The sequence below is a fragment of the Aphis gossypii genome, chromosome 2 (genome assembly GCF_020184175.1).
Source record: "Aphis gossypii isolate Hap1 chromosome 2, ASM2018417v2, whole genome shotgun sequence".
Lineage (NCBI taxonomy): Eukaryota > Metazoa > Arthropoda > Insecta > Hemiptera > Aphididae > Aphis > Aphis gossypii.
Window position 1 is genome coordinate 74407812 of NC_065531.1, and position 25019 is coordinate 74432830.

General features: G+C 35.2%; 1 protein-coding gene across 2 annotated transcripts in view; it reads left to right on the forward strand.

Annotated features, from left to right (window-relative positions):
• Positions 1-25019, forward strand: part of LOC114121141 (uncharacterized) — a 66489-nt gene that overhangs the window by 20644 nt on the left and 20826 nt on the right. Inside the window, exons 1-2 of one of the 2 annotated variants that reach the window (XM_050199066.1) lie at positions 10356-10561; positions 16546-16702. In XM_050199066.1, coding sequence (XP_050055023.1) covers positions 10466-10561; positions 16546-16702 — 253 coding nt within the window. In that variant the 5' untranslated portion in view covers positions 10356-10465. Of the gene's footprint in view, positions 1-10355; positions 10562-16545; positions 16703-25019 lie in introns of those variants that run through there. The other variant, XM_050199068.1, reaches the window with a different exon arrangement.

Here is a 25019-nt window from a genome sequence, read left to right on the forward strand (position 1 = left end):
CTATGTAATAAGTGATCAAGTTTCTCGCAGCGGATATTGATGTATACTAACACATACTTTTTATATGAGACCACTTTATGAACAAAAACCTGCAGTGTGTTTGCGTTTGTAACAAAATTCGCCTTAGGTTCCGACGAGTGTGTATTTATGTAACCTCCCCTCGTTTAAACTCGACCGCAGTATCACGCGTATATAATATATATATATACTTATATTTAAATATATTACATTGTATGTATATACTTACAGAGTGATCCATTTAACTTTGGCTACACTAAATTTTCAAGTCAAATTTAGTATTTTCGAAAACAATGGTTTTATATAGTAAGAATTCTTAAAATAATTATAACACTGTAGGCACTATTTTAGTTTTTTTAAACCAATTAATTTTTTTAAATTTTATAATCAGAAATATAATACTACATTATTTAAAGGTTTGATTTAATAATAATAATAAATATTTTTATGAAGAGTGGATTTTAATATAACTGCGAAGTTTTCAGATGGTGATGCTGTTTTTTATTTTATTCAATTCGATTATAAACTTAGTACTAAGGTAATTATTAATAAATGATTTTTTTTTTTTTTAGTGCTATGGTTTCGGTTATAAAATTTAAAATATAGTTTGTATACAATTAAAAAAAAAAAAAAATAATAACACTGAAAAAATAGTGAAAATAAACAGTTTTATAAATACTAATAAAAAAGAACAATTTTCAAGTGTAACAAGTTAAACGGATCACCCTGTGCATGGTACCATATACTCGACTGCTGTAAACGTTTTGGCTGAGCATAATTCAAAATCGCGATTCCCGAGTGCGTTGTGTGTTTACCATGATGCACATCACTCGAGTGGGGACGTGACGCCACGACGACGACGGGGTCGCACATCACTTGGGGGAATTATAGCGATCCGACGTTTTATCCCAATCGATATCAAACAACCGCGGCGGCGAAGGCAATGGTCGGGCACATAATATAGTAATATACAACGTTATAATAATAATAATAATACCGACGAGGGTCTCAATCGAGTGTGTGTAGTGTGTACCTATGTGTGTTATTTCTTTTGTCCGACATAACAAAATTTCCTGCCGTTATGACCCGCAGGTAAATCGTGTGTAGATACATATGCGGTATACACTACAAATATTATACCATACATAGTATATAATATGTAGTATTTTATTATTATTATTATAGGTATGGCAACAGTTCTTCGTTTATTCCAAAGCATGTGTACTACAGTAATACAACTATAACGTATAGGTATAATAAGTATACACTTGTGGCGCGCATCACACAATCTTACGCGCGAGGCCAACGAGCCAATGAGCTGCGCGTTCTCATATAATTTATATACACACTAGACGGATTACTTTATTATTATTATTATTGTGATACGTACGCGATGTTTCAAACGCGTGCACTATGCTGTGGCGTGCATTTCTCAGTCGATTTTTGTTAGTATTATATTCGGTGTTGTTGTTTCGTCTCGTTATTCTGACATGTATAATGTATATATATATATATATAATGTATATAATAGAACCAGCATTGGGAAGTATATAGGAAAATATAAAACCGCGTAGTAGACATTATATTATGTCCATGGCCACATAATGGTTGTCGTAATTATATATTTTATAATATTATAAATTGCAGAAATCACCTAATACCTATAATAACTTATACTTATATTATTTATTATTATTTATCAATATTCAAATTTTGGACGATTTAATAGAAAAAAATTCCTATATATGTGAATATCTATTAACGTGAGTTTATATTTTTCGTTGTATTATAGTATTTACAACCCATATACTCCGCCGTGATGCCCAAGTTGTGCGCAGGGGGAGCGTTCAAGTCTCCGCGGGATAATTTAATGGTCGGCGGTGTTCCATTTTGTAGTACAAATAATTATAATAACACTCGTGGTAGATATGTAGTACACCTATATATATTGTTATATACAATATGTATACCTATTATACACGCGCGGGACACAATGCTTGTCGTATATACATACACGAAACGTTATTTATTTTTTGACCGACAACGGGGGCGCAGTCATATAGACGTCCATGTTTTGCGCCCCCCGCGTGCCGCGTGACCGGATCGGCGCGAGACACGACCTGTTAATTAAGACATCATTCACACGTGACACATATATAATATACATATACGTATAAAACCCTCCCCCGGCAACTAATTAATCACGGAAAAGAAAAAAACCGTATTTCGAATAATATATTACATAATAAGGTAGTAAGGGCGACACGTCTTCTTCGTATACTTACCATAATAATATAATATACATAGTTTAAGCGCGTCGACATATTTCCGTCCGTTTTTGTCGGTTATATCACACTCGTGGTAATATTATAACGAACATGTCCGGCCACTAATAACGCGACCCGGTGTACACGTATACTTATATATATATGTACCTATATGCACTGGCAGTCGTCGTCGTTGGGTTTTCAACACATAATATTACCATAATCTCGTGACACGACACTCTTCTTTTGTGCAGGCGCGCGCGCGCACACACTAGAGAGCTCCCGTCTGCCGCCGTTTGTACATTATTATTATTATCATCATTATTAATATTCCGACCATAGTGTAATATTATAATATTATGTACATACTCTGCCGCGTCGGTGTATGTACCGAGAAGTGTTTGGTCCATGGGCCGCCGGACAGAAAATGAAGACGTGTCGGTCTCGATGATACATCATATTATTATTTTTCTATTCGTCGGTTGTCGAATAATAATGTAATATATATAATAGCGATTATTGCTGTAACATACTAGGTAGTGTTCTCTTCGTACATTATGCACCGTGTCCGAATGAATATAAAATAATATAATGTTATATATTATTGTCGTACAGCGTTGCGCAGGTGATCCGACGACAATGCGCGCCGTCGTATATTATACATGGATGCTGGATGAGGTATATAATACACGCGTAGGTACCAATCGAACACGCGAGTACCGTTTCTGTGGCACGCAAAGAGAAATAATGTATTATTAATATATATATATATACATATATGTCAGCGTGATTTATATGTACGAATTGTGTTCGCATTGTGCGAGTGTAACGTATAGGTATGCGAGAGTCGCGCGTTCCAGTCGAATCGTTTCCACCCGAGAAGAATCTCAAAGTATACGTCTTATACCAAAAGCGGGATACTATTATAATATTATATTATAGGCGTTTTAATACCAGTTGTTACGTATTTGTTTATTTATTGTCGTCGGTTTTTGAACATATTGTTCGATCGTATATGTATATTGTATACAAATACGGCCGGTGCACCATGATGCGGCCGGCATTACGGTGAATAACGGCTCGCGTGTGATCTATTTGCAATATTGTAGGAGCATATGAGTCACGAGTGTGTATCGGAATTGGAAATTTTCACGTTTTACGTACAGAATTTAAACCCTTAAAGGACGATTATATTATTATGACGTGTCTACATGTTTATGTATCCTACATTGTCGCGTTCTCGGTGATTATTCTGTTCGATTCCTCATATGAATATACTTTATTGTTTTTTACTCTGTTCTATTCTTGGGAACCATTCGCTAATAATAATATACGCGATACTTGTAAGAAAAATACACCTCGTTACTGTATATACGTATACCATATCATGCCTATGTATAAATACATATATTGCCATATCGGTGCACAGAAAGTACCTATATTATACATTTATACACATCAATTTATCATGTGTTATCCGGTTAAAACAACGTGTCATCAGCGATTGGTACGCCTGGTGAAGATTTAGCGACTAAGCAATACATTTTACTTGTTTACCATGCTGTACCTATATAGCATTATATTATATCGACATTACTGTACATACATATATATATATATGTATAAAAACACTGCTATATATAAAAGTAGTTTATTGGACGTCTCTTTGTGGTCGATAGATCAAATCTGCAGTATCACCGTATAGACTTTTTAAACTCTAAGAGCTATGGAACAGGAAGCACTCGAATCGGGCATAAACAGTAATAAATTTACCGGCGACGTCCTAAGTCCACTGTCTGCAGCGGAGACTGGTCAAACGAAGGAGTATTAGCTAAAGAATAGGAAAAAAACAGTGAAGACGTTAAAGTGGAAATTTATGACTCCGAGCTATTGAGTTTTCTCGGTTGCACAATTATACAGTTATAATTAACTTTTGTACAAAATGTGAAATGTTTGACAAAAGTTTCAAAGTGCCAACGGTGATACAGAATAACATGTAGAACTAACCAGGTTCTATTTAAAATAAACAGTCTCGTGGGATGCATTCCTCGAGCAATTTTTGCGAATGTCAAGTATAATTTGATCGTTATTTTATTTTAAATTCGTCATAGAGTATAATTTACGACAAACTTTCGGACGTTGCTTCAAGTATTATAGTAGCGTGGCGTAACAAATCACATCAAACAATAAACACTGCGCAGGCAACACCACTGAACAATAGTATACAATTCATATAATATATTATAGGTTTTATAATAATACTGGTATAATATTACGATGAATTTTACCTAGATGCTTGTAGTCGGCAAAATTATAGTAAATATAAATAACGAGTTAACTTAATAAACAAAATAAAACTGATCCCGGAAAGCTATTATAATAATATATAGGGCACTCGTCGTAGTACCTACTTTGTATTCTTCAGTATCAAAGGCTTCGTCGAATTGTTTCACTTTTTTTAATTTAATGAATAATGATATACGGTAGTATAGGTACGTCTCGAGTATTGCAATGGCTTAATTAGAGCTAAGTTAAGTGGAGGTCAATATCGTCTTGTCACAAGGATAATGGTATAAATAAAGTAAACATATAAAAATAATAATATAAGAATACTTTATAGTTTAAACTGTATTAACTTCGAGAGAAAACTATTATAAAAAATAATACTGTCATCATAATACTTTATTTTCTTGGATTTAGAATAATTGTTTCATGTAGTGAATATTTTAGAATCAAATATAGGAATTTATAACAGTAGGTAATGATACTAGAGTTGGCGCGGTAACGAGAAAACTCTTGAAATTATAATTGCACTCTATTTGAAATTTGGTAGTTCTATATTAACGTGATTTATGAATATTTTGTCTTGCAATAACTAATAGTTATGAAAAAAAAATACATAAAAAATATTTAAGTTTTCTCAGATAATGATAATATATTGTTAAAATAATCAATATAAATAAATGTACACGAGATTTCCCGTCGGACCTCCCCTTCATTCGTGATTACACCACTGAAGTGAATATGCACAATACGCATGTCTATTAATTATACATACAGTTATTTTGAAGTTATATCGGATCATTCGGACCTGATAATTTGTACACGTGGGGAGCGGGGTGGAATGAAAAGAAACGGAATAATCAAGTGGAAACTCGTTATTGGACCGCGTCAGGTGTTACCTATACTACGATATAGATGAAGTTGATTGCAAGCATACAGCCTATATTATATTATATAATATATATAATAAGCATATGAGATGTAGACATCTCGGAAACACGTTTATTTGTCATTATAATCACAAGAGATACTATTGCGGTTTTTTTTTTTATATTTATTATAATAATATATTATATACATCTGCTGTAATTTTCTTTGGGACGATGATGCAGGGTACTGCCGAAAACTCCGCAATAGTGTTACAGTTATTGCACCTACCTGTACAAAGCGAAGTCGGTCGTAAATTGGACCGCGGACAAAATATATACACATAATATTATAGAGGAACAATAACGTCGGTGGTTTAGCGCTGCCGGCACCCTGCAGTACGTCGCGGCGACTGCGGTACTAGGAATGCCACCTGGGAGGCGAACAGGCCGACCTTCGACAGGCAGTAGACCGCCGCCGCGGCTGCCGCCGCCATCGCCATCGCAGCAGCCGCCGCCGCCGAGTGATGTCTTCATCAGCGCTCATCGAGAGCGCACGCCCGATCATTATTATATTATTATTATGTGTACCTATAGGAATACGATCCCATCCGACATTTGGGTTATCTCTCAATGTACCTGTGAGTACAACAACAACAATAAATATAAGTGTTAAACATATTATATTATATTACACATCGACGGTTTTAATATATTATAATAATATATGTGCATTGTTGCACCTTTAAATATAATCGGCAATCGTTCTGCGTGGAATAAGTAAGTGCGTGTGTTGCACGCGACGTGGTGTTTTTAATTGAAACACTTAACTTATTGTTGTATATTTACCACATACGGTGTGTATAGACGCGGCGTTGTCTGAGGGGAACGAGTAATAATAATAATTGTCCTCGCCAATCGGAACCGAAGATGTCGCGCGCGATAAGTTAATTTATATAAGTATATATTGTACGTTATACGTACAAATTGTGACTATTTAATGAATAATACGCACGTATATACCTTAAGACTACTAATACGCCAAACTAATTATTACTGACTGGTGCTGTTGATCAAACACTGCAGGTGGAAGGCAACAGACGAAAATAATAGGAATGGAAAAAAACGGCGATGGAGCGTGTATACGAATGCGTCGCCGTCGTTACAATTATTATATGCCGAAAGGTCTTTTTTTTTTTGTTTTTGGATTTATTATACTCTTACAGAGAAAAAAAATGTACACAAACCGGCCGGACACCGCCGCCGCCAACGGGCTCTGTCGCGATGTCCTTTTCGGGCACACAATGAGAGATAGATGAGATTTCGCCGGTTAATTAGTCGAGTTCACTTTCCGGCGGCGGCACCCGTCGTCATCGATATACGACAACTATTTAATATATTAATATATCTATACATGTACATACACGCGTATATACTATACAATACTGCAGCTGCACTCTTCTATTTCTGGGCTGTCTGAGGAATCCGGAAATTTGCATTCGCTAATTAAACCGCGTCGACCGCATGCCGAAGCGTATACTGCAGCGTATATACATATAGTAATACATATTATATATAAAGACATAAATGATCGAAGCGGTTTGCCAAGAGTCAACCAGAGGGGCGGCCAAGGAGATATTGAGATGGAGAGAGACAGACTATACATAGAGACGCGGACAGTGCGTCGTATTATAATAGATAAAAACGTATTGTATGTAAAGAAAGAGGAGATAGATGTGAACGCCCGCGTGTCGCGTCTGGGCGGCCAAAACGAGGGGATTAAAATAATCCGCCGCCGCATAGCTCGTGACACTGTTGTTAACAGGCTTTCTCGATTTTTGTCCGGCGACCCGAGTTACGCGCGCACTGCACACGATCTACTTGCGCACAAATTGTCTTTTGTCTGCGCGTTGTGATATATAAATATAATAATAATTATCGTTGCATCTCCGCCTCACACGTATATTTCATGTACTTATACAATATACTACTCGCCGTTCTATATATAAAGACCCGCCTTTACTCGATTCAGATTCCAAAACATATTGTGTTCGCGATAAAGCTCGTTTTCCGATCTTCGTTTGCTGCGCCACTATATTATACAGGTTTACCTTATGTATAAAGATTCTATATTACCACTATAACGGTCACTGATTGTGTATATAACGCAATATTGTATAATCATAATAATATATTGTACCTACATTACTTTGTGCATTATAACATTTATAACATATTATATTATATTATTGTATAGTGTATATATATATATATATATATATATGTATAATCGGTATTATAGGCGTTGAAAAACGACGACGGCCGAAATAAAATTTGAGATATTTCTTTAATTTATATACCCCTGACCCGTGTCTGTTCACATAGATTTATTTTAATTGAAATAATGAATGAATTTCGGTCGGCTTGGAGTTGTGCCCAAAACGTAAATTACATACAGCGTCTGGGGAAAACAAATCTAATAAAATATGTCATCTTTCAAAGAGCGAGTAGATTATAATAATTCATAATAATATTTGTACCACGGTAATAAACACCAATTGATTATTATTCACGCGCAACAAACCAGTATTTTGACGGTTTTCAACAAATTTCGAATAATAATTTGTTGTCTTTGCTATTTATTCACAGGTAACTGGATAAATGTCGAAACCAATACAACCATTATAATAATATAATAATATTCTTGTACCTACGTTAATAACACTTTTGGAGCTGAGTTACGGCGTGTGGGTAAATAATAATGTAATACTGTATTCCCGGTCTTCAACGTTTACCGCGAATTTGGGGAGACAGGTGATGTCATAATTTACATTGTTATATACGTAACATGTCTTGTTTAGCCATCGTTATTATCGTCGATGTATAATTAAACCGCGTAGTTCAATGGTTTAACCGTGTTTGAAAAAAATGTTAAATGCTTCTAAACACGATACCCATAACAATTTACATCCTGTATACTTACAGCGATAAACCCATCAGTCTGGCGTTGATTGGATTATTAAAAAAAAAAAAATGTTATTATTTATTACTATATACCTAGGCGCTTCACTGGGGAGTCAAACACTTTCATTTGGGGGTTTGGCCTTTCGATTTTTGGGCATCACACGTGCGTGATCGTATGGTACTTTAGCAGTAAAGTTTTCGTATTATTTCTTATTTGAATTATTACTCGTACGATATTAAACAGTGTATAAGTTATGACTTATGAGATTTTAGTTGAAATTACCGTCGGCGGCGTCGTCGCAATGTATATACATATATAATTGCAGCGACAGCAGCAGACACCGAATCAAAAGAGAGAAAAATATAATAATATTATAACGATTGCTGCCGACTGCGTATATTATAACTACGGGGGTGAACAGCAGGTGTTAGATATACGCGAAGAAAATAAAATATGTTGTTAACCATTATAAGGATACATTTTTTTTCTTCCCGAGCGAGAGTGTGTTTATTATAATTGAGTTGTTCGGCATGCCGCAGTCAATTTCCACAAGATATATTATCTTGTATTTTACGACGCGCGTATTACTGCACTGAGGTGGTATAATAAGAATTAAATAAAAAAAAATTCTAACCGCACGGATTAAAATATTATTATTATTACGCGTACCGACTAAATTATACGCGTTATGTACCGACGAATTTGAAATTATTTTTCGTCTATATCGCCGTACCTATGTATGTAATTTATATTGTTGGTGTAGGTACCTATATAATACCCGCGTCGCGTATAACACCTATATGCACGAAGGCGGCGCACACCTTTATAGCGCGATGGCGGCGCGACTACCATATACTTTACGAACACGTCGTTCGCAAAACGATTATGAAAAATCACGCAACTGTGAATATCTACGTTTGATCGTCGGGGGTGCACGGTGAGGTGTGTCGTATACATCATGTATATAACGTATACGGGGTGGATATTATTATTATCGTGTACCTTCGCGTGGGACAACTAAATTGTAATATCTATATGCGCATACGTTTCCTGCTGCTCGCCGTGTATTATATTATATTATAACATAACGTATATATTATATGCTGCTGCCGTATACCGCGTGCGTATGATATAGCGATGACGACGGTGCACAATGCCGCGCGTGAAGAGGATGTGCGCGCGTGGTCTTGGCGTGTACACGTTTAACGACAAGGCGTGTATACACCGTGTTCCTTTTGGTAATATATATAATACCTATAATATGTCGTCGTCGTCGACCGTCTGCAGTGGTGATCGTCGAGAGGGGTTCATTGTGTGCCACTATGTACGTATATTATAGTATATATATATGTATTATAAATGCGAGAACGGTTGTCGCCGACGATCGTCACGACAGGGCGTCTTTTGATGGGTACACGCAGCACATATTATATTATTATATTATATATATTATGGCCATTGGACATTTATATATATAGTATAGGTATATTATACACACGCCGGTGCGCACAATGTGCGGAGGCTGCTGCTGTATGGCACAGCGACGACGACGATTTTTTTCTTCGGGGGTAGCCTACCCTCTTGGGTCAACCCCGTCGTAAATCGGATTACGCCGCCGCATTGTCCGAATATAACCGATGTACCGCGGTTTTATTGACCGAAATCGTTCACCGCAGCACAGTTTCTGACATTATTTTTACGCTTTCGTGTATACCGATTTATTCCACGACGATAGAGTTGAAGAGAAAAAAGAGACGACCAGGTCCTCCGCAGACGCGTTCCTTTTGTCTTGTTTCACTTCTTAACCACCCCGAAGCGTGGACCGCAAACGGCAATCGCTCTTCTCTCACACAATGAACATAATATACACGTGTATAACATATTTATATTTTATTGTATACAATATATATATATTATATACATACTATATATACCTCTACACCTAGCATCGAATCTGCAGTAGCCGACTGGCGATCGCCGAGACAAGACGTAACTGTGCCGCCTCCGCTGCGGTCGCCCTTTACATTTATTGCTTATACGTACATATAAATTCTATTCTGTCGCCGATGTTGTTGTTCGTCGTGTCGTTTTTGAAAAAGTTTTCCGGTTTAAGACACTATAATAGTTTGTTATCGCGCGACACATGGACGCTCATATTTATGGTAAGTGAAAAATAATAAAAACAATTTAATTATATTATATTATACTATAGGTACCTACCCATTATATGGCGTCTGGCTAAACAGATAGATTTTACCTATACGATTAAAGCAATAATTATTATACGATTGTGTTTTATAACATTTTTTTCGATGCGCTTTCGGCTATTCACATTTTTCTTATTTGCTATAACATATTATTCACATAGGTATTATAAGTATAAAAATAAATAAATTTAATATTTATAGGTACCTACTCTATATTATACTCGTACGTTTTACTTCAAAGCGAATTGTTTGATATTTTATTATACCTACCTAGTCCCGATCTAATTATTATCAAACTGGGTTCGAATAAATCCATTAAACTACCCACATTTGGATAGACTGTTTTTTTATTATTATTATATTATTGATGGAGTCGTTGGATTTGAATTTGCTCGGAGTCGTTAAATTCGGTACATTTTATATTGCACTACTACAGTATATATAAACTAATAGTGATAAAGGTTTGACGATAAATCTGTCATGTATGATAATTTACCTGCTGAATATTTATCGAAATCTAATTTAAAGATACCTCCATGTATAATAGTACCTATGTATATATAATATATATGATTATTATAACTAATATATAGGAATAATTTCAGTTAGTAATATAATAATAATAATAAAAAAATTGATAAAAAATACAAATATTTTATTTTTTTTAAACATTTTTTCCCAACCCACTGTGCACCGGTTACAAGCAATATAAATTATCGAACTTGTTTTTTCTTCTTTTCTTCTGAAACCGTCCGGAGCTCACACACACATACTTAGGTACGTTGTTTGTTGAAGAACGGGAAAGAATCGGTTAGGACCGCGAAACAAGGTCGCGTGACAGTGCACGTATATATAATAATGTTCACAGGAAAATATGGCCTACACGACTTGTATTTTGTTTTTTTCAACTATATATATAATTTAATTTTTTTCTATCACTGGTATGACCGGTCGAATAAATCACTATATTTGTGCTTTGGTGCCCACTGATTGCGCCTTATGTACGCGCGCGCGCGCGCCCGCGCGTGTGTGTGTATGTACTTCGATTGCGAGCTCTATTACAAGTGATTTATTGAACGAAATAATAGTAACACGAAAGGTATATATCTCACGAAATTTCCTCAACCGCGTACACGCCTTGTAGGTTGTTTTTACTCCTCGGGTATTATATGTACACCATACATATATTATGTATTGTGTATATATTATATACGATATAGTCGTTGGCTCGCGCAATCGCGTTTTATTATCTCTCGTTTAATTTATTATTGTTTGAAAAAAAAACCTTCTTTAATTGGCGGATCTCTCATCCCATGACTCCGGCGGCGTGACGAGTGTATACATTATATACGTATAATATACTTACATATACATGCTTACATGTTATACACGTTGGACGGCGGTTAATTGGTCCGTTATACGTCGGTGTGCGCGCGTCTGTGCAGTTCGTGTGTGCACTGTGCTCAGTGACTTGAATACGTCACCAAATTATCATGTTCGTAAAGACTTCACTATATAGAGGTACACCCATATTAATAATATTATGTAACAATAATATATACCTGTATTATAATATAAATACATGATGTCTGTCGGTAAATGTTGTATGGCATATCATGGCATCATACGATGACGGAGACGACTATATAATATTATCGCGGTGAGATGATGCTTGAGGGGAACCACTGGACCGACGAAGTTAATGATGACATTACCGCGCGCCGAATCGTGACTGTATACAAGAAGAATATATCGTATCTCGGGCGTACCGTATATATATAATATATAATATAATATTGTAGAGGTGGTTTGGGGCCGAACCGATACTCTGTGTTCTTCTTCTCCTCTAGTGCAGCTGCAACAATTCGTGGTGGAATGGCCCCGCCGCCGGTCTATTGAGATTGCTATATACCTACGTGTTCCTTTCAACGTTGTAACACCAATTTTCTCGTTTAATATAACCGCGCGAGAGCATGATCTCCCCCTCCCCCTCCCTGTGTATAACGCGCGCGGGCGTGTGCGTGTGTACGTATATACATATATATATATATACACTCCTCCCGAACGCTGACCGTTTGGGGGAGGGTGAAGGTGGCTTAAGATACTATGTATATGTATTTTGTTTTTATTTATTTTTTTTTACGCGTGTAAGTATATATATTATACTTCCAAACAAAAGGCCGCCTCCGGTCGTCCGCCCGCTCCACCGACTGGTGAGGGGCGGGGGATCGAGGAACGATGAAGACATTAAAAAACCATCAGACCGCGAAGCGCGCACCGAAAATCCGTTTTTATCGGGTTGATTACACAAACACAATATAAATTGTGAGGAACTGCGGCTGCGGCGGCGGCATAATTACTTGTTTGGTGCGCAGTGTTTATACCCCACGGTACGCGCTCCGCCGCGCACAATATATAATATATAATAAAATAATGTATAAATATTACATACACTGCAAGTTACATAGTACCTATATATAATATATTATATTGTACACCGTGAATACCAAATCATACAATAATATGTACATGCAAGAGAGATGCACGTCGATACCCGCCGAGAGTGTTTACGGAAGCGTAACCCCGAACAGTATACTGTTATCGTGTATATTATATTATATACTTGTCGGGGTCTTTACGAGAGCCGCCGCCGCAGAAAACGCTACCGGCATTTATAGAAATTGGTACCGGCTTACATGTTATATTATATGTGTATACAATAGATATGAGGTACCCATAATACATACTTGAAACAAGCATTTTCTTTGCGTGACATGGACCGCAACGTCGCGTTTCCCGCTCGCACACAAACACGTTAAATATAATAATATAAGGTATATGGTGCATCTATGCGTGTGTACTATACGTCGAGCTCTCTGCAGTCCTATATTACATCGTACACTGCAGCAGCTGGCCCTTTCCCCCATAGTTGCGGTCGCGGCGCTCTCTTTTTTACGGTCTTCTCATCGTGTCTTACCCTCAATTAAAGGCATTATCCGTGCACGACGTTTGTGCGTACTTATTTATATATATACCTATGTATAACGTACTGGTTTCAAAAATGTATCTTATACCTATGTATTACAACGTGCGGCCATTATTATCTATATAGGTACTTGCGGCGATCATAATATTATTATTATTACCGTCGTAGTTGTTGTTGATGTTGTGGCAATGTATATTATATCCTCCATCTTTACCGGATAATTTCTTCCCACCGCCGATGTAATAATAATACCATATAATCCTTATACGTCATAGCGTTTCGATACGTATTTCGATATCGTATATTTTCTCCCCTTACCTCATCTCCACATATCATCTTAACACCGGCGTACCATACAGTTCTATTTACGAGTATAATATATTTATGGGTATTTGGTAAGACGTAAGTATACCTACTATACGGCGAAGTGAACTAAAAATAAAATCGCTGCTAGGGATTGCTCATTGTAGATTTTAATAATTAGGTAATATTAATTAAGAGCTTGTCAAGAATAATAAAAACTAAACCATTGTGATTATTTCAAATGTACGAAATCTGATTTGTATGAACTAACTGAAATACGCTGACAGGACAGAATTTTATCAGTGATGCAGTATTGCAGTTTCTATTTTTTCGATGACTAAACTAAATTATTTACATATACTTATAAATCATAATTAAGTAAAATCAAACAGTTGTAAAGACTACCAAATTATTATATTTACCTTGGTAACAGATACCGGCAACAATAAAATTGGTGTGATTGGTTTATGTATTGAATATTCTTTAACACAATCATAATCATCGTTTATAGAAAGGTATCGTTGTAGGTCGTTTAATATTTAATCTTTGAAAAAATGCTGTACCAATATAATATTATACCATATACATCCCAAAAATCTGTTTTATCCCAAACGGATATAGTCGCGTGCGTTCAAACCTTGATGAATAGTTTGTATAAGTACAGACAGTATTGAGTATACAGTTATATAATGTGTAAGTATATACTCACCTAAGTACCTAACCCAATAATTCGCGTGAACACGTGCGAATGGCCGCGGACATTGAGTTAGCCCGGGGCACCTCGTCGTACATATTAATGTTATAATATAATAATGTTTTATCGAAACGTTTGTTCGCGTTCGTACGTTTACCGCCATTTTGTTTTTTTTTCGTTTGCTTCTATTAATGAATTAATGTGTACGCGCACACCCGCTATCCATCCGCAACGTATTAAAATGAGGTCGGATTTTAACCCGACGTTCATTGTGTTGTGTAATAGGTATATATACTCTGTGGAAGCACTGTTAAGTAATGCGATATTAAAGACGCAAAAATAATACACAGCATGGTATATATAGTCTATATAATTATATGTGTTTAAAACATAATGCGTTTTAATACACATATATAATGTGTGTATATATATACCTGCTATGTTTATATAATAGTAATAAATTAACAAAACCGTCAAAATTGATTAAAAATGTCTCGGTGTTTGCTCTAATGTTTTTAATGAGATCCGTATAGCAAGACGTATTTAAAGCCACATATATATATATATATATATATATATTATATATAGTAAGAGAGTATTCCCGTTTATAATAATATGCTTTTATTAAGTTTGTTGATGTAGACGTAAATTGTCTCGCACTGGTTGTTGTAAGGAACGCATATTTTTATTTAAATAATGCTTTATTTTTGACACTATTAACCCCTAAATTGTAAATCGTATTAAGTCATATATATAATGTGTTGTGATTTTAAACGATCTTGCATTGGACATTGTACGTTTATATAATTATGTATATATTATAGTATTATATTATACAATCTATGTTATATTGTTATTTATATACTGGAGTTTGACGTTACAATCGTTGAGTAAACATTCAGTTTCGTATATTTTTATGTACTATAATAACATAATAATCGCACTACAATAATAATTTATAATTATAATTATTATAGTGTGGGTCGCCAAATTTTAAATAATTCCCAAAATGGGTTGTACAATAAAAAGTTTGGGAACCTCTGGTATAGAGTATAATTATAGGTATTTTTGATTGAAATGGGTATAGTTTTTTGTAAAATCTAATCGAATGTCATTGGAAATGCACGTCAAGATCGACAATTTCGACCTCGAATCACAATACAATCTGTGGTAGATATAGGTACGATGCACGTGAATTATCGTTTGAAGGACATAATAATATATCTATACGTCGGTTTGATATATGGTCATGTTATACCTAGGGTATTAGCGGTATTGCATACACGTCGAATTTTCCGTCGAGTCGTTTCACGAAAATTGACTTATTATATGATAGGTTATTATGAACAACGTCCTACAGCAGTATGTACCTAATACCTATATAATTTATGTATAATATATTTTCATATTATATTATATTAATGTTTATACTGCGTGCACTGCGCATCAGCAAGCAAAGATGGAGAAGGTGCAGCGTTTCGCACTATCGCGCTGGTATACGGCATATATATCATGTTGCAGTATACCTACGATAGAATGACGGCGATTTAAATGCCGCCGCTTGCATTATATACTATTATTTAATAAGAATTGCGTCGCTCGTTTACTAAATAGTCATTTTGACGATTTATACGTGCCCTCCGGGGTCTCTCCGAGTTCTGTGTATATATACCTACTACATTACTATATTATATACACCTATATATATTACTTACATAAATGTATAATATATCTGCTTGTGCATGTCCGCGAGATCCGCCGACTTAGCATAAGTGCGTAGGCTAAAAAGGAGAAAAAAAAAATAAAACAAAACGATAAACACGAAACCGCAACGTGTTAAACACAAACAATGGGACTATATATACACTGCTGCAGCGTGCGCGCGCTTAAATTTTTCGTTGTTTTTAAATCATGATAAATTGACCTTTTGTTTTTTGGTATTTTGTGCGCATGTAGGAAGAAGACGATTATCAGTGGTGGACCGAGGAGGACCTGTGGAAGTTTCCCCCGCCGCCTCCCCGTCCACCGTTCCTGGAGCCCCCTTATCCGGACGGCCTGACCACTTGCGACCTGTGCACATGGGCCCTACAACCTCTAGACGGCACTGACAACGGTGAGTGTTTTAAACGGCCATTGTGTCGCTCATTGTATTATTTTAACGTTCTTTTGTTTTGTTTTAACCGAGTCTGCTGTGTATATAAATATATAATATAATAATATAATATATACTTATAAATTGTTTATCATAGGTACCCCCCTTCCTCCCGCCATTATATGACCACCGACCGAGACTCTCCTCTCCCCTCACACTCTAACACTTCGTACACCGACGGGCGATGGTTCGAGTGCACACTGCACTGTCGTTCGGTAATGATTTTCGTTTTCACGCGTCCGATTGCAATCGAAATAATGTAGTAAGTTTTTGCCTTGCGTTCCGCGCATTATACGCCCCGCGTTCGTGCTGTCGTCTCTGCGGCCTGACCGAGCACCTCCTCTTTAACGACGACGTCCAAATCACGAATGTTTTATTTATTTATCTACTTTTATTTTTCTCTGCCTCCGTTGTATGCATCTCTCTCGCCGCTGCCGCCGACGTGCGCATCTGAAATAGTTTTCAGCCGGGCCTAGCCGTACAGAAATATACGTTTAAGGGATATACGCCCAACAGGAAATTGCTCGTTGGCCGCAATCCAATTCCGATAAATTAAACGATGACAATTGGCTCGTATCACCAAAGTTTTCATTATGTTTGCCCTCTCGACGACTCGACGTGATCTTAAGTGGAGTACTGATCTATTTGGATATTTTTAGACGATAATAATAACATTTCCGCACCAAAGTCAACGGCTGTTAAAACGGCTAATTAGACGTGTAAATGTGTAATATAATTTTTTTTTTTTGGAATTTGGTTACATCGTTCTCAACAAAGTATGATATTATAATAAACATATATTACCTATACATTAATATTATTATGAGTTACGGCAATGATTACATTTTACTCTATAACATATATAATCTTAATTCTTGCTTTAATATTTTAAGATTTCGATCATAATATTACTAATGTTGAGTTGTGATACTTAAACTCGAATAATGTTTTGATTATATACGTTATATATTTTGGTATGTACATACTTATTAAAACTTCCTAATTTTAGTAGGCTTAAAATTTTTTTATCATGTTCCTTCCATTTGTAAATCGATCGTTATATATCATTAATTATTATTAATATATATATTTATAATGTACTTTTTACCTATATGAATATTTAAAGTAAAATTAAGTGTTCATTTAATGGTTTCTCCAATTAAAATCTTTTAAGCCATGTGAAAATCTCATGTTTATATTGTAGGTATGTACCTACCTACTCTTATATTGTAAAAGTTAATAAGTAATTATAGATTGTGTATTCTTTGATAAATATAAAAAATTAAAATATCGGTAATCGAGCTTATGGAAAAGTGATACGACAGTATCTATTGGTTATTTATAATATATGAATAATACATAAATGATTTACCTACTAGGCGAAATCACACTATTGTAAACAAAAATAAAAATACAAAAAAATTGAAATTGAAATTATAAATTTTAGCTTGAGTGTAATTTTATCGATACATTTTCGTACACTATAATAATACATCGTCGAAACACAATGCACAAAAGCGATTTAGCGAGCTCTTTGCGTGCCTTCGTGCACACACACATTTATATTAGATTAACTGCAGTAGTGGTGGCTGTGCTTAAACGTACAACTCACACATACATGTATATTATATAGAGTTATACTAAACTAATGGTTTCATTCAACGGTGCTTTTGTGCGTATACGCATATATATATATATACACGTGATATCGTTCGCGGCTTGGGCGATTTTGCATTCCATCGACACGTGCCATTAAAACGGCAACAAATCACCGTCCTAATGACTTTCTAGTCGACGTCAAAGTGTAGTACATATATATATAATAGACAGTACATGTATACGGAGAGCATGTATATCGTACGCATATAATATACTGCCGCAGAGAGAGTCCTGACTGCAGAACATTGATTGCAACCAACACGATATTATTACGTATACGTCCATAGAGACATACGAATGTACGACCGACAGGACAACGGGAGGTATTCCGCTGAAAGCTATTCCCATACGAATCACTAATACACACCATAATAATGTAATAATAATAATAATAATAACACCTAATATATTAGGTAAATTCGTAGTAACAAGCAACTAATGTGTGTAGTGTATACAAACTTAAATTATTCATTACACGATTTGTATATTATTATGTATACTTATGAATTTATGATTATTTACTACATTGACATATAGTCGAATGTCTAATACATAGGTATAACGAATAACGATAATATGTTTCTACAATGATTTTTCTCGATAATCTCTGTACGATTGAATAAAAAAATAATCTATAGGTGTACTTAATTTTTACTTGATAGGTATCTATAAGAAGGTACCTACTATAAAATTTGCTTCGGGGTGGCAAATTTGCTAACACGACAATGAGTAAATCCTATATATGTTTTTCGGACCGTCCAGCGATCGGTATCTCGTTAAAATGTAATAGTGTATATTATTATAAAATATACATGTTATATTGTTATATATTATATGCGTATACGTCAGGGCATTATATCGTTTGCAGCACGCCGCAGACTTTTACGTCTCGGCCCACACGACAACGGCGCAAACGAAATAATTAAATTTTCGTGTTGAAAAAATAAACATACACTGGTCAAACCCACTCGCGTACAAATTTTCGAAACGAAAACATTTCGGATGTCGACGACGATCTAAGCATCTATCTCTTTCTCTGTATACATATATAATATATATTCGACTACCTGCAGAAGTTGTGTCCAAGTAATTTGTATTCAACTACCATAAACTTGTTCTCGTATTATTATTATAGATTATACTTCGACGGATGCGTTAGAAACATGTATATCCGAGAATAGATTACAACGATATAATAGATTTAACTATACATAATAACACGTATATAGATAATATGTACACCTATAGCGTTTATTATAATATAATAAAGGCTGCAATGTGGCCCACGTTTAAAAACTTTGAAATCAATGAAATTTCGTAGATATATTATATGGTTGAAAATGTGTACAGCGCGAATAGCAGTATAATATAATATTATATAATATATAATATATACATGCATATTATGTGCTCGACCTCTGTCCATTAATATCGATTATGTGGAAACACAAGAAACACCTCGTTTAAGTAATTCGAATTTAATGTTTATTTTATTTGAAATAACGACTAGGTTTTCGTTTTTATATCTCAATTTCGTCGGGTATTTGAATAAATTCTCGTTTTCATTTGCATTAAATAAAATATGCGACTTTTGATATAGCTGCCAACAGCAGTTATTATTATTATTATTATAAGTACCCATAATATATTAATACCCGTACATATATTACATACAGTTGCGATTTAATTTGAATTTTCAGTTCTATCGGCGTACATTATAGCCGTTAGCTGCAGATATATTATATATTATATAATATACACGCGCATACACTTAACATTTACGTGTTTGAGACAGTTTGGCTACGGTGGGTTTTTCGTTTCTGGGAATCGCTCGACATCAGAACAAAACCGGGACCAAGTCATACGTCCAAACTCTAATGCTTTATAGGTGTATGTACACGAACATAGCACATGAATCCGGACGTTTGGGAATATCGGACTGCGTTATTATATAGTTATTTTAGTATATTTTATAGTTAACGACTCGGCGAGAATCATGCAGAAAACCTGGATTTTGGCATAAAAACCAGACCACTATAATATATATCTCTGGTCCCGCTCCCGATTACAGGGTGCGAGCACTCGGGTACACACACACACACCGAACGAGGATGAGGTGAGCAAGAGAGGAAAACATTAATCACGTCACTTTTAACACGTTTCCCGCGGTATATATATATAATATATACTTATATTATGTATCTATATAATATCGCGTCTGCTGTGTAATTTTTTTGTTTGCCGAAAACCAGAATGGCGTTATACGTTTATATATTATATATATATATATATATATATGTATATATAATGTACGCCGACACAGCCCAAAGGAGCTTATGATTTGTGTATGTTATGCTCAGCAGACGTTTAACACCGACGACAAAATGAGTTGTTACAATCAGAGCCGCCGGAAAGAGGTGTAACTCCATATTATTATATATACGCGTGGTCCGCGCGCAACATATTATATATACATAGGTACTGCTAGTGTAATACGTCCTTACGGTTATTATTATTTTTTTCCTCCGTCGCGTTCCAAACCGGACCCGCTCCTGGATTGGATAATGACGGTTCGGAAACGATCGTAATGAATGGGTTCTTATCACCGTCATGGGCGAAAATATCACGTTCCCCCGGAACGCTGCAACGATGGCGGCGTCGGATCTAAACGTATTACATAGGTAATAATATGTACACCCAATAATACATGTATTATGTTCTATAGCCGTATAGATGTACGTGTAATACATCTGCACGTCACGTTTGTTATAATATGCACGCGGACGTCCGGGGGCGGCGGGGGAGTGGTCATGGCTGGTTGGGGGGGGGAAGAGAGGCAACGAGAAAAAATATATAACCGACGAACGGATTTTTAATTTAGCTATCAGTTGATACAATATCTTTGACAGGTATAATTATGGATAGCCGACAGAGACGGGTTTATGTGTCTGCGTGAGTATGTGTGTGCGTATGTATAGGTGTGTGTGTGTGGATCCATGACATTTAATTAAAATATATATCAGCAGTGTTAGTTACATATGGAGAGAAGTATTATGTACACTAGTACACTGTCTAGGTATATAGCTGTTATATAGCCCGCAGGTCTTATGGGCGCGGGATGTGTTTTGTTCGGGCCGAACCGCTCGGGAACAAAGACCCGAAAAAAGGATGTCATTTTTATTTTTTTTTCTTACACTCGCGTCAGCATAACGTTATTATCATTATTTTTACTATGATGACGACGATGATGCGGTCCACGCGATGAAAAAACTCGCACGTCGATCAAGGTATCCGTTCCCGACTTGTCATCATCGGCGCCGCGCATTCCAATCGGAGAAGACGACGAAATATTACCGTATAGTCACAAGAATTTATCATTATATATGACCCTGTCAGTATTATACAACCGTTTATACTCCGATTTTTGTTTTAAATTGTAATTGTTATTCTGCGGACACAATAATATTACTTACGTGGCTACGTAACAAGAAAGACGATTTTTCCAAGATATAAATATGTACAGGACACCGAACACCGTTTAATATAAGAAAAAAAATATGAATACTAATTATTCGGGGAAGATTCCGTACGCGTGCGTGAAAAAATATACCGAATGAACGATGACAGCAGTTTTTTCTCTTATCCGTGAACGATTTCTTGTCGATCTCGTTCTTCTTCTCCGTTCACAAGAAATGATGGTAATTTGAAACTCACCTGAGATATACGCTCAGCAGCTGAATTCCGTTGTGTGCGTGTTGTGCTTACCGCCAATATTTACATATTTACGGTCCGAAAACCTTTTCAACTGTACAAACAAGACGACGTATACCGAGGCACTCTCCAAAATCTCGTGTGTATTGGTTTACCTGCAGCAGTTCATTGAAGCCGTATAGGAAAAAATAAATAAAAATAAGCGAGCAAAACGAGTGGAAACAAGTGTCTCCCTGTGCGTAAAACCCGAATCCACGGGGAGAGCTCGTTAGAGATCACACAAATGGCGGCGGCTGCAGTGGCGGTGATGAAAAACCGGCTTCGGAAATATTATAATTTACGGTCTTCTCCGATTCTATACCGCCGAAAAATGAAAAAAAAAATAAAACGACTCGAACAATGTTTAAATAAAAACAAATACAAAACACACAAAAGGTCATCGAATATGGACACGTATAAATCGTCAACGAATTCATGAAATGTTTTATTCCTCGTAGCCGCCTCATCGGCCAGTATAGGTCTTATACATACATCGTATATTGTAAATATATATATTTGTATGTATACAGACATAAAGAGTACGAGAGTACGCGCGATTATAGACCGTGATAATCGCTGGGAAAACAAAATGCGTATACAATACATAATTTATAGCATTAATAATAATAGTGTTTCTTATTTTTCATCAAACGATCTAAAGATTTATAATACTAAAAAGTAGTTTGTATAAGAATTATTCATTTTTTTTATACATCCCTTCAATAATTAATGTGAAAATTTTAAAATATGTTTTTATAAAAATTTTAAGTAAACACACGTAGTTTAAATTTAAATTTATAAACTGCAGAATATTAGTGTTGTCTAGCTCTTTGCTAGACATTTTATTAACGTTTTAATTTTTATTTTTTAGTATGTTTTATCATTAAATAAATAATTAATTATTTCTCATTCATATAAATCTGCAAGTTATCGATTGTTGTCTTTTCAGTTAATGTGTTATTATTTTCACGTTATACACATTATATATTCTACTCTGTATGTACGCGTGAGAATAATACAAGCTCAAGATTTATGTGAAACGGAATAGCTTACGTTTGTATATTATGAAACTATTATACATTATGTGGTTGTTTGCAGTATTAGTGTTGAAATTGAATTTCAAGAAAAAAATAACAACTTGCAAACTTCCATATTTTGCTGGTATTATAGTCATTGTGTAGCTCAAATCAGACAATTATAATGTTTTTATACTCAAGACCTCATAGAAGACACGCCGTATACATGATTTAATGATAATATAGTTTCCCAGGAAGTACATAATTGCTTTAACAACAGTCGGCGGATTGCTTTGTCGAAATATTATTAAAAGCGTGGCATTAATTACGCAAAAACTCGCTGCTATTATTGAGTATAGGTAGATACGCTGGTATTATACACACGCTAAATACGCATTTGATGTGTTTATAGAAATATGTTTCTATAAAGTAATTAATTATGTAAAAATATTCAACGCGAGCTTCATTCAGTGGCGTATTTTATACCAAATTAAATCGAGTGCAATTTCGCCTAGGCATATTTGCGATTATCGATTATTCCAATCAAATATGCAAATTTATAAATTACGGGTTCCAAATAATCGTAAACATTAAACATAGTTTAGGACTTAAATATTTGCATAACTGTTCGCATGGTCGTGGCAGGCTTATCGGTTTATGTATACCACCTACCTATATGACTATATACTACAAATAACAGCACCTTTCGCAACATAATAGAGCGTACATACTACAGTAATATTTTAGCATATTATTATTATTGTATATCATAACCACGATATTTGTATTTGGAGCATGTGATTTCGATACGCTTCAGCTGGAAAATTTAATTACTCTTCGCATTCGTTGACGTTACTTGAAAATGAATATTTTATCATTTAATTGAATAATATATAATTTTGAAGTGACTGGAGTCTGTCGTGAAATGATTTGTTTGTTTTTAATTCCGTAAGATTATAAAATAAAACAAGAAACTATTATACACAAAGATGACGACAGTTGAGGCGGGGAGACTAATTATATTCCGTCGTTAAGGCCGATAAAGTTTCCAAACAAAGTTTTTGGTGCACTTCAGTTAAGATCGTTAATCCGTCTCAGAAATATCTTCAGTTGATTTTAAATCACTGTATATACATATAATCTTATGGATAAATACAGTGAACGGGATGCTCGCTGTATGTTTAATAAAATTATAAATACAATGCGTTTTGAGATGACAGTTGATCGACGTGTAACGTATTATTATGGCGCGTGCATTATAATATCCATCAACTAGAAATAATAAGTAATAATTATTACCACATATTATTATCGCGCTATATAGCCGCGGTAGAACTCGAAATGAAAACAAACCCGCCATACATCATAATATTATATATTTTTGCACGAGTTTATACTTAAACTATTTAAATTTCGGCGGTTAATGATTATAATAAGTTATATTAAGTATAATATATAATACTAGTTTATCGTATTTCTACGCGTAGCTATAATAATATCAAAATGTCGGTTGATGAACTTTGGTACAATTTCCTTCGGTATGGATTTATATATATATTAATAAACATTAACCGTTTCGCCGTCATTGCGGTCGTATGTATACACTTGCGCATGTGGCAATAATCGGACGATTCCACAGCCTTCAACGAGTGTCAGCAAATAAATTACGTTTTTAATTCGTTTTGAAAGTTGCCAGCCGCGTATACGTGTGTCGGCCGCAACGGCAGCAGTGACCGCGTGTAATCATTAAATGAAATATATAAACCAACGTGTGCACATCATATTATATACATGCTCGGTGTAATATTAATTATTATGTTATATAGGTATTAGGGACTAACGTCGTTGTCGTG